Source organism: Sander lucioperca, chromosome 1 (assembly GCF_008315115.2).
Source record: "Sander lucioperca isolate FBNREF2018 chromosome 1, SLUC_FBN_1.2, whole genome shotgun sequence".
Classification (NCBI taxonomy): domain Eukaryota; kingdom Metazoa; phylum Chordata; class Actinopteri; order Perciformes; family Percidae; genus Sander; species Sander lucioperca.
This window is the reverse complement of record NC_050173.1, coordinates 29,339,097-29,351,789: the sequence shown is the minus strand read 5'-3', so window position 1 is coordinate 29,351,789 and position 12,693 is coordinate 29,339,097. Positions and strand designations below refer to the sequence as shown.

At 40.4% G+C, this 12,693-nt stretch overlaps 1 protein-coding gene across 1 annotated transcript; it reads left to right on the top strand.

Annotated features, from left to right (window-relative positions):
• The first annotated feature begins 8,338 nt into the window (after positions 1–8,338).
• gpr101 (G protein-coupled receptor 101) lies at positions 8,339–12,564 on the top strand. The gene is made up of 2 exons (XM_031302925.2): positions 8,339–10,567; positions 10,783–12,564. Exon 1 carries the CDS (start codon positions 9,162–9,164, stop codon positions 10,506–10,508), a length of 1,347 nt encoding a protein of 448 aa, XP_031158785.1. The 5' UTR covers positions 8,339–9,161; the 3' UTR covers positions 10,509–10,567; positions 10,783–12,564.
• Positions 12,565–12,693: the final 129 nt, after the last annotated feature.

Below are 12,693 nucleotides of genomic sequence, written 5' to 3'. Positions count from 1 at the left end.
ACAGCAGAAAGATTGAAAATAAAGTATATGAATTCTGAAACAACTTAGATGAATTTATCAATTTTTATAAATGTTTATCCCTCTAGCTGAATTATTAAAATATATGATGTATTGTAGAAATACCTTGAAAAGAGTATAGGATGCTTTAAACATGCTCCCCATTTATATTTTTAGTATGATTTTTAGTAACACTAATCAGCAACTGTATAGCCACTTTAATGGCCTTAATGCTTACTTAAAACAGTCATAGCTAAGAACGTCATTGTATCACATCATATCCAGAAAGGTTGATAATTTTGTTTCCACAAGCGCTATAGTAAAAGATGTATCTTACCAGGTGGGGGCTGGTAGATGAGTAACGCAGCTTAGATAAACTCCTGGTCCCATAGTATGCCAACACTGAAAATTACCACAGCATTTATGCATTTATTAAGGTGCATGTAGTAGAGGGACTTTGGTTTGGTTTGCTGGCACTGCCATATCTGATAAACAAAAATACACACAAATCCACAACACAAAATATTAGGATTTGCTATATGTATTAATAAATCCTACTGTTGTTTTATTCACCTCGTTTTCTACAGTCAATTCAAAGCATTAAGAAATACTGTATATTGGTATGTGTGGGCACACAGTGATGATGTTGAGCCTTTGCTGTGAGGCACTAATGTTTCTCTGAGTTTCTTATCTTTCGTGACATTATCTGTTAAAAGTTAACTATATGTAAGTGTTGATTTGACACAAAACTGAAGTTATTGTGCTGGGACCTAAACACCTCTGAACCTCATTATCCAAAGATATAGTTACTCTGGATGGTATTGCCCTGGCCTCCAGCACTACTGTCAGAAATCTAAGAGTTATTTTTGATCAGGATATATCCTTCAACGCCCACTTAAAACAAACCTCAAGAACAGCCTTTTTTCATCTTCGTAACATTGCCAAAATTAGGAACATCCTGTCTCAAAACGATGCTGAAAAACTAGTCCATGCATTTGTTACTTCCAGGCTGGACTACTGTAATTCCTTACTATCAGGTTGCACAAATAAGTCCCTTAAGACTCTCCAGCTGATCCAGAATGCTGCAGCACGTGTTCTGACAAGAACTAAGAAAAGAGATTTCCTGTATTAGCTTCTCTGCATTGACTTCCTGTAAAATCCAGGATTGGATTTAAAATCCTTCTTCTGACCTACAAAGCTGTCAATGGTCAAGCACCATCATATCTTGAAGAGCTCATAGTACCTTATTGTCCCACTACAGCACTGCGCTCCCAGAATCCAGAGTTATTTGTGGTTCCTAGATTCTCTAAAAGTAGAATGGGAGCCAGAGCCTTCAGCTATCAGGCTCCTCTCCTGTGGAACCAGCTCCCGGTCTGGGTACGGTAGGCAGACACCGTCACCACATTTAAGAGTAAACTTAAAACTCTCCTCTTCGATAAAGCTTATGGTTAGGGAGTGAGGAGTTGCAGCGTCCCCTAGCCCGGCCCACCTGCTTCTCGTCATAGTCGTCAGATTCATTTACCATATAATCAATAATATAATCAGAGTAGAGGGAGGCAGGCCAGTACAGCCCGATCCGGTTGGGGAGAGTTCTAGCTCGACCAGGCTCCTCTCCTTAACCTGTCTCTCTTAGTTATGCTGTTATAGTTTTAGACTGCCAGGGGACTTCCTTCCTTTGACACACTGAACTTCTCTCTCCTGTCTCTTTCCATTTGTGTGCATCCATGTCCCAGAAATGCTTGTTACTAGCCTAGCTCTGGGGAGCTTATTCCCCGGAGTCCTTATGTTTTTTTTTTTCGCCCAGCATGTTTCCTTGGATTAAGTTGGCACCAAAATCATGGTTGCAGCTGTCGCCGTGGTCTTGCTGCACGCCCTGCTATGCCCTGTTACACCCTGCTACGCTCTGCGGTGCCCTGTAGTGCCCTGCTACACCCTGCTACGTCTTGGTCTTGCTAAGTCCGGCTACGTCCTGCTACGCCCTGCTATGCTGTGCTGTGCCCTGCTACGTCCTGTAACGCCCTGCAGTGCCTTGCTATGCCATGAACTACTACAACTACTATTTCTAGTCATAGTTCCATTATCTTTATTGTGACTATTATTGTCACTATTCATCACACCCCCAACCGGCACCTTCAGACACCGCCTACCAAGAGCCTGGGTCTGTCTGAGGTTTCTTCCTAAAAGGGAGTTTTCCTTGCCACTGTCGCACTAAATGCTTGCTCTTGGGGGAATTACTAGAATTGTTGGGTCCTTGAATATGTATGGTCTAGACCTACTCTATCTGTAAAGTGTCTTGAGATAACTCTTGTTATGATTTGATACTATAAATAAAATTGAATTTAATTGATTTTAATATAACGTGTTGGGCTTTTCTGTGTATCTGTAATTATTTACCACTAAGCAGACATCTGTTTTTTGCATCAGTAAGGAAAGTTGTTGAAATTACTATGACAACAAGAAAATGGTTCTAATGTCATAAGAACTTTATTTTCCTTACAAACTCTTAAATGTAAAATATCAAACACTCTTTATATATGTGTCAGACAGAGATTATCAATAAATACAGATGTATTAATGAAACAAGAAATGGCCTTTCAAAAACAGTCCTGGTTTCACGAAAGTACCTTTCATTTCACTGTTGAAGACAGACCAACACAACACCACCTTCACTTACCTCAGCTTCACCATTAGCTCATCTCGTGGGGCTTGACTGGAAAGGCATGCAGGACTTCTCATGCTATCAGAAAAAGAATAGGAATTTAACACACTAATAACATTTTTCTATATATTTTTTTACTTACATCATTCAATCTATCTTATAAGACAGTACATTTTGTGGCCAAATTTGTAAAGTTGATTATAAAACATGGTTTGCGAAGTGAAAAAATACATTGCATTTTTACTTAAGACACATAAGGGATAAGCAGTGTGTTTTTGTTTTTTCTTTCTCCTGAAGAGAAAAGAGCTGTCTAATGATACTGTAAATTCAATGTAAAGAATGCAGTATATATATGTGTGTGTGTGTGTGTGTGTGTGTGTGTGTGTGTGTGTGTGTGTGTGTGTGTGTGTGTGTGTGTGTGTGTGTGTGTGTGTGTGTGTATGTGTGTGTGTGTGTGTGTGTGTGCACACACGCACATATGAAATCTAAAAGTAACCCTGAGCATGTATACATGTATGTATACAGTATATGTACATACATATGTTGTATTTCCAATTTGACTATTATTGATTTTATTTGTTTAATCAATGTTATGTTTGCTCTCATTGTTATTGTCATATTGTATTTATGTTGTGCTTTGGTCTAGCAACAATGGCTGATACTTACACATACTAATAGAGACACAGAAAGAGTTGAGGCCCTTTCTTACCTGCAACAATGCTGGGTGTTATCTGGGGATATGGTAGTGTGGTTTTCCTGACTGTTTATGCCAACAGCTGCATTGCTGACATAAGCAGAGGGACAAAGATGGTTAGTGGTTGTGGAAGTGAATAAGAATTTGTCACTCAGCTAAACTTGTCCTTAAAGGAATACTTCACTCTCCAAATCATCACTTGTATATTAATTACTCACCTTGTGTTACCTTAAATTCTTGAAGAGAAAATTGTTTTGCTTGCATGCCTCCAAGGTGAATGAAAAATTGGAAGTAACAGGGGACCACCACGTTACTTCAGTTAATCAAGAAGACGTTTTTGGATTTTTCGTTCACCGCAAGGGCATGTGAAAAACAAACATTTTTCTACAAGAATTTAAGGTATCATGGGTTGAGTAATTGATATAGCCTACAAATTATCATTTTAAGGGTGAAGTATTTATTTAACAAAACCCTTCTTGTTTTGGCCAGCAGAGTGTAGAAAACATTAAAACAAGCTGACAGATAATCAACAACAACAACAACAACAACAACAACAAACAGCAAGTTGACAGTGTAGAAAGAAAGAACATTTAGCAGGTGTAAGACCTAGCAGGACATTTTAGGCAGTAGCCAATAGACAATCGCTTGCTAGCCATATTTATCTTCTGAGTGGCCAAAAATTTAATAATACAACATTTTAAAATGAGTAAAATGTTAGCAAACAATAGCCTATGTTTTCATATCTGGCAGTCATGGAGCAACATTATCAGTCATTTGGAGTCATGTTTCTGGCCACTTGACAAATGTAAGTTTAACATTTACTCACCATTTAACGTTAGCTATAGCTCTGTTTTGGTTTCAATCAACTCCTGAGACATCTGGGTCTTTATCTTGCCAGATGCTAGCCTTTTTGTTCCCCAGACATTAGGCTAAAGTTACTTTGTCTGCTATTTGGTGCTGGGCAACTAACGTTAGCTACAATACAGCAGAGAGACAGTGAGGAAAGAAAAAGCATCTATGTTAGCCGGCTAAGGACCGAGATATTGGTATAGGTGAATTTTAGGCAGCAGCTAAAAGACAATTGTTTGCGAACATAAATTATATCAGCCACAACATTTTTATTTGGCAATATATCAGGGCTGTGTAATTATCAGCTTGTATGTAGTTCTTCTGCTCCCTAGTGGGCAAAAATCACAAAATGTTAAACTTCAAAATGACAAACATTCTAGCAGACAATTTCCAGCCTACCTTCTGATGTAGCAGACGCAAAGCTACGTTAGCATTAATTTGGAGTCCCGTTCTAGTCACAGACAAATGTAAGTTCAGCATTTACTCACCTTTTAGCTCTGTTTTGGTCTCCGTCACCTCCAAGAAAACATATCTGGCTCTTTAGCTTGCTAGATAGTTGCTGTGTTTACCATACACTGACTGAGCAACTATCTCAGCCATTTGGTGCTGGGAAGGTAGGTAGCTAGCATATGGTGAGTTAAAGTGCTCATATTATGCTCATTTTCAGGTTCATAATTGTATTTAGAGGTTATATCAGAATAGGTTTAAATGGTTTAATTTTCAAAAAACACCATGTTTTTGTTGTACTGCACATTGCTGCAACTCCTTTTTTCACCCTGTGTGTTGAGCTCTCTGTTTTAACTACCGAGTGAGACATCTCACTTCTATTCCATCTTTGTTGGGAGTCGCACATGCGCAGTAGCTAGGTAATGACTACTACCCAGTCAGAAGCAGAGTATGTGGGCGTGCCACTATGTGACTGCTTAACTGGGTCTGCTTAATGTGAAAATCAATGACCGGAGTGTTTCGGGGGAACAAATGCTGACATAAAAATGGGCAATTTCTTTTTTTCTTTCATTTATCTGGCAACCCTTTAAAAATCAGCTTCAAAACCTGAGAACAAATTTACTGTTTGCTTTTTTGTTTTTATCTAACTAATGCACAGTGTAAATTGTTTTCATCAAGCTTGTTCTTGAATCATAAGTCCAGCTGTATTGATCACAGCAGGGTTGTGACTTATAGGAACCAATTTGATGCAGAGCTAGCACCCAACACCTCATTTTTTAAGGCAAGGTGCTGGGACAAAATCAGGGTGACAGTATTTACATGCTTAAGATTTGGTCTTCTGGTATATGAGTCTTTCTGCTGCTTTCTTGATACCAGCAGAAACAGGGAGCTGTTTTCGGCAAACTGTACTATTGTTCACTGTTCACCACAACAACCAAGCAGCAGACAGTGTTAGTGATGAAAGAAAGAGCTAGGTAAAGGCTCGTGGGAATTTTCTTGACTCAAAGTTGTCCTGAGGGCAGAAGCGTTTGTGATTGGTTCAACTTTGAGTCAAGAAAATTCCCACCTGCTAGTAAAGACCTAGATATTTTTCTCATGAGCAGGTAATTTTTAGGCAGCGGGAAATAGGCAATTGTTTTAATGTCAGCCATAATACATTCATAAGGCAATATGTCAGGGCTGATATATATATATATATATATATATATATATATATATATATATATATATATATATATATATATATATATATATATATATATATATACATATATAGTGCTGCAAGGTTTACGTTTTAATGAATATGCAACAGGGATCTATAATGTAGCCTATAGTTTCTCTTTTTCTCTTCATTACATTAATAGATTCTTACATTATTAATTTGACACAATTGTGCATTTACAGTCATGCCAGTTAAGCCCATATTAACAGAAAGATAAATTGAAAATAGACACAGAGATAGACAGGGGGAGATAGTTGGTTATGCACAAGCTGTGAGCTTTGAAGACCTAGTCCTTCCTGTCCATTGTGTGTGGTTTTTTTTTGGCCCTTAGGTGTCAGTGAGTGACAGTGAATGGGAGAGAAACTACACGACCGAGCTAAAGACACCAGAGACCACTGTGAACATACCAGTCTAATAATTCCATGAGGCAGCAGGCCTGTGGATTTCTCTTTAAACCGTACATTCAACAGAATAACAGGGAAACATCACCCCACCCCTTTCAGTCACCAGCATTTCATTTGCAATCCAAAACTAAAACACAGGGTGTTCGTGAGTCACATCAAAGGGCTTTTTGATAGCTCGGTGAGAGCAAACACTTGAAATAAAATGGCTAATTACGAGCATTGATTAGTAGGCCACAGAGCTACAGACTAATTGGATTGCACAATGCAATACTGCTTTTGTTTTCTGTGCATCTTAATGAAGTCTTTTTGCTAGTAAGGCTGAAATGTTGGAGCAATTTTTATTTTTCCAGCAATAAAAATGCATGGTGGCTTACACAAATGTGTAGGCTATATTATACAGACATTCATAGGAGAGAGGTTGTGGTTATTTTATCAAAACTGAGCTACCTACATAGTCATAGCAAATGTCAGAAGTTCCATGTAAATACATTTCAGCTCTGGGTTCTATGTATCTATTCAGTCTCTGTTGAATCTAGAATGAATCAAGGTCTAGTTTTTAGCCTCATACTTGCAGAGGTTAAATAGTGATGCCTAAAGGAGTTGTAGTAATGGAATACATGCATTTCACTTTTTACATCAGTCAATATAATTGCTTGTTTGGGAAAATAAAAGATTTCCCTTATGCTAAGTGTTTCTTAAAAGGTTGTTGTATTGATGTAGCAAGTATGGTATCGATCAGACAGAGCTGCAGCCAAGTATAACAGCAGATATGGAATTTAAGATAAAATCTGAATTATCCTCCAGTACTTTGGGATTGTTCTTGTAACACTAGGTCAGGTAAACCAGTGCAGAACTAAAACAGGTATTGTGGCACGTGGCTCAGAGTGTAGAGGGTTGGTCCTCAACCATAAGATTGGAGGTTCGATCCTCGCCACATGGGCAAGACACTGAACCCCACATTGCTCCCCAGGCGCAGTGTGTATGTGTCCATTGCTCCTAATGCTTAGGATAGGTTAAATGCAGAGATCAAATTTCACTACACTGTACTACAGTTGTATGTGACAATTAAGAATAAAGTTTGTTTAATTCTGTTTTAATTGGCTGTCTGTATGAATCCTCTGGAGAACAGGTGGGAGAGCTGATCTGAGGTGGTGCAAAAAGAAAGAAGAAATCAGCATGAAAATAGTTGATGAAGTGGTGTGACTGAAAGCACCATAGGAGATACTAAATGGACAAGATTGTTTTGTCAAATGCTGTTTCCAAAGTCATGAATGAACTCTGACGCTCAGCATTTTAAGCTTTTCAGCTAATGAAGATAGTGTGATATGATCAAAAGCTCCAGAACGAGCACTAATTGGACCTTAAGGTGAGAATGAAAATGAGCAAATGTGAATTATGGTCTTTCAGGACTCTTTCAAATAGAAAATACTTTAAAAAATCTAGTTTTCATTATAGTTTTGATATTTTGCCTTAATAGTGCCATAAGGTACCAGAATGTTTCACCACATGACAGATGTACCAGGGATGCTAAAATTCCGATTCTCACTTACCATTTAAATTCCAAACCTATAGTACTTGGTGCTCTGCAGAGATAGTGGTTGACTACAGTATGGTCCTATTTTGGTCTCCCTGGCAGCAATCCAATTAGCGGTGTTTTCCCTATAAGATCACATAAACAGCCACCTGATTGAATCGCTTGATGTTACTAAGGAGATCTGTGAGACTGGCTGAGATATAAATGGAAAATCAGGCTTTTAAGTGCGGGAGCCATAGATTAAGTCTAAGACATTTCTTGTGGACTGATTTTGATATGATCCATATAAATAGGACTAGGTTACATTATGCTTAAAGGAACAAATAATAGCCTATGTAACAATCTAGATGTTCAACCCTCAGTTGATGTTTTAATATGAGATAATGAGAAAATGACATTGCCTATTTAACACTATAAAAATGGGGATAACGGTTGTATCATGTTACCATGTATAAAAAGGCGTCAGACAGCATCGAGAAACGCATTTGCACATTCACAACAAAAGGGAAAAAGGGATGGGAGGAGGTCTGTGACAAGCTCCAGCGGGGGAGATTTCAGCGCAGGTGTCCTTGGGTTTTTTGTGACACCTCGGAGACAAGACCCGACCGTAAGTACCCTAAGACTGCTGAGGAGGAATCCAAGCTGATAAAATAATAAACGTTTGATCTGCCATGAAATCCGAAAGGACCAGCGAAGGAAAGATATGCTCGTTTGGATGAGAGACCCCCGCTGGGTGAAGACACGCAGCGTATGTTAGCTGAGCCGTGAAAGCTCGCTGCCATTGACTGGAGCTGAGGCTGAAATGGGAGCAAAACGATGAAAACCGAGCGCAGGAGAGTCAACATCATCGCGCAAAGCGTCGCATCACTGATCATTTCAAGGTATTATACATAATTTACAGATTAGCAATTCGCGATATTTGCCACTGTCAGGACATTGTCAGCCGATGCTGATAGGTTGAACGGTGGCATTTATGGTCGCCAGGCAAATTCCATTTTTCACTCTGCAGATGTGGGCTGCAAGAAGAATAGGGCCTGTTCGGTGGGTGAAGGGTTTAATCATTGATCACGATGAACAGCAACTTGATCATCTCCAGCATTACAGGCTACACATGGATGAGTCTTCTGGACTGCTTTCACATGTAATGGATGATGAGGCATGTTTAGGTGAGATAGACTACATGTGAGAATAATGAGACATGCATGTTGAATTTTGCAATAAGAAGGAGCACCTCATTATTGTTGCACCCGAGACAAACAACAAAACCTGAGCTGGATTTCTCTCCTGACATCATTCTGATCAAGATGGGACTAACCTGACTTTATGTCAACACTTTGCTGGATGTGAAGCCACACATGCAGACAATGCCAAGCTCTCAGGCGCCCGATATGGGCACAAATTTCACTGATGTTCCCTGGGAGCCTAGTGTTTCCAGTCAAAACCCGTTCTGGTCCTCCACTGTTAACAGCGTGATGAAGATGGTGCTCATATCTCTCATTGTATGTGTGTCCTTGTTTGGGAATGTGGTGGTTCTGCTGGTGTTCCAGAGGAAGCCTCAGCTCCTTCACGTGGCCAACCGCTTCGTCCTCAACCTCCTCTTGGCAGACCTACTCCAGACCATATTAGTCATGCCCTTTGCCATTGCAGCCACCATGCCAGGTGTGTGGCCCCTGGATGCCCGACTGTGCCAGACTCTGGTGGTGCTCATGCACCTTTTTGCATTTGCTGGGGTCAATACCATTATAGTTGTCTCTGTGGATCGCTACCTGGCCATCATCCATCCTCTGTCCTATCCTACCCGCATGACCCCTCACCTGGGCACTAACCTGATCATCTGCACTTGGGTGCTCAGTTTCCTGCAGAGCACGCCTCCCCTCTACGGCTGGGGGGCCATTGACTTTGACCGCAATCACAACGTGTGCTCAGTGGTGTGGTCCTCTAGCCTGTCCTACTCTGCTGTGGTGTCCACCTTCTCCTTCTGGCTGCCTGTGCTCATCATGCTCGGATGTTACTGGATGGTGTTCAGAGCAGCTCGGAGGCAAAACGCACTTGTGCACCCCATACAGACACAATCCCACTCCCAGCCCTGCCCGCAGGACTTCCAGGGACCTAGCAGTCCCCAGAGGCAGCCCCAGCCCCGGCAGGCCAATTCACCTGATGGCCCCCATTCAGCCAGGGGGTACCCTGTTCGAGTTAGGCACAGACGCTTCCACTACCACTGCAAGGCAGCTCGTGTAGTTTTCGTGATTATGGCCTCATATATCCTCAGCATGGGGCCTTACAGCATACTAAATACTATATCTATGAGTGCAAGAGCAGCTGTACCGCCCTGGCTGTCCTCCCTTGCCCTTGTGCTCTTCTTTTTGCAGTGCTGCCTCCACCCGTACATTTATGGTTACATGCACCGCAGTGTGAGGAAGGAATTTCTAGCACTGGTCTGTGGGCTGTTCTGCAAACAGGGCCGCCCCAGCCACAGCTCTGCAGTGGAGAGCTGCTTCACAACTACAGATGGACGTTTAGGTGCGCACCCTCACCTGCCCAGCCTGGCTGCTCGAGTCTTCCCTCTGCGGACTTGGGAAGAGTGCACAACATCCTCCTCTCCCACTTCTGAGAGGAAGTCAAGGGACAGCCGTAAAGAGACCACCTCTACCAGCGTCAGCTCTGAGAGGGAGCTCACCGTCCACAGCAAGCAAAGCACATAAACTGCCTTGAGGATTCATCGGATATAGACCACGTACAGTGTGTTCACACATAAGCTAACATGTCTTCTTTTTTTTTTTTTTTTAAGATTATTTTTTTGGGGCTTTCTTTCCCTTTATTTCAGAGTGACAGTGGATAGACAGGAAAGGTCGGAGTGCGATGGGGGATGACACGCAGCAAAGGGCCGCAGGTCGGATTCGAACCCGGGCCGTTGCATGGCCTCAGCCTACATGGGGCACGCACTCTTACTGGGTGAGCTAGAGGTTGCCCCCTAACATGCCTTCTTGACAACAGGGTCATTCATTCTGAAGTTGCTGGCATTAGGGATAGTGGTATTACCTAGTTAATCACCAACATAAGGATCTTTTACTAATTTGTCATATGCCTAAGAATGATGAATTAGAGGTTGACTATATCTCTTGAAAAAAATGACTTGGTCTATTCATTGTTGCATTATGAATGTATAATAGACTGGCTGTCTGAATGAAAACCTAAACAGACTTACTTTCTTTTCATTTGGTCAAACTTTGAGAAACACAGTTTTAAGAGTTACCAAGTGTCAGATAAGTCTCAATGTGTGCAGCTGTTATTTATGTATTTTTAAGTTGCATTATGTTTTGTCTCTACAAACCATTGTTAGTATTTTAAATGAATGCAATTATTGTACTAGCTACTATTACAGCAACTGGGCATTCTAATAAATCTAACATTTAAAAAGATTAAAATTAAGTAAAACCAAGGAAAAAACCTTGCCTGCAGGTCTTTAAATGTTTTTGTTTAGTTTTTTTTAACTAGACTTGCCGTGTCGAGATAGAAATTGTTGGATCAAAGCGGTTGGTGTTCTGACCACTTTGCCTTAATCATGGGCCATAGATGTCTTCGATATGGCATTAATCTGCAGTATCTGCACAACTACAGTATCTCCTTTAAACTTAATGTGTGTTGTATCCTCTGTGATCCTGCCTGAGGGTACAGTCCTTGTGTTAGTGCAAGCAAGCTTTGCCTGCAAGGAACTCAGGGTATGCTTGTGGAATAACGCCCATCTCTGTTCTTGAAACTTGTAGAGCAAGTAATCATGTGTGTTTATGTCCCTGTTGCAGTAACTGTTCTTAGTCTCAAAGCGCCTTTTGAGCAAATGAGTAGAATAGTGATTTAGTATGCCTGCCAGTTACAGAACACACCAGAGTTGGTGAATCCCTATCCCTGATGGGATGGCCACATTGTCTTAGCCTCTTTGTTTCCTTTAACTCTAGCATAACCAAGGTGGTCATTTTGCATATTATTGGGGTGTGCCAGTGTATATCTGGACTCAGTATTTGCTGCCTTTGTAATGCCAGCCTTTCTTTGAGGAAGCAAAATATTTTTGTTGTAAAAAATACAGAGAGCAGGGTATGATAAAACATGACTCCAGTGGACTCGTTGCACCAGTGATTTAACGTAGGCTGCATGCCGCAAGATCTTATGTAACAGAGTGAAGAGTTTCTTACATTCCACTGAATACATGTAGATTTTGTAAAGATACCTCCTAAAAACCCTGTGTGATTAAAGATGATGAGTACTTATGTAAGTGTTATATGCTTGCAATGACTCATTTAAGAGAAATGCAATCCATTGAGTTGATTGGGTAGATGATGTGTTGCCAAAGGATGTCAAAGGTGCATCACCAGCCAGGGGGCTCCCACTGTGTTGTTGTTATTATTAGTATCATTATTGTTATTATTAGACTGTGATAGTTTTCTTGGAAACAATTCACAATTTATGGGACCTTACTGGACTGGTGTGGATTTGAGCCTTGGTTTATTGAAAAGGTCAATGTAGAAATCCATACTACAGTATTATAAATGACAATCAAACTTGTATAATAAGTTTGTCAGTGTTGCTCTGTAAAAGACAAAATGGGTAAAGTACAGTATGTAATAAAGTTTATCATCAAATATGAGAAAATGTTGTTTTCAAGTGCTTTAAAACATATATACACATATATTTTTGTGATCTTTATTGTGCTTTTGTATTATTTCTGGTTTCATTATCCAACATCAAAAGTTGTCTGTTGTTGAATAAAGGTGAACTAATTGTAATATGTGTAAAGTTTTATATTAAATTCGATACATCCTTTTTTCATATGAAACCCTACCCCTAACCCTTTTTCACTCATGAAATGAGTAGGATCTTTAAAACACTAACTTA

What these genes read in the sequence shown, in the direction of transcription:
- gpr101 (XM_031302925.2), top strand. Translation starts at nt 9,162, where the DNA reads ATGCAGACAATGCCAAGCTCTCAGGCGCCCGATATGGGCACAAATTTC.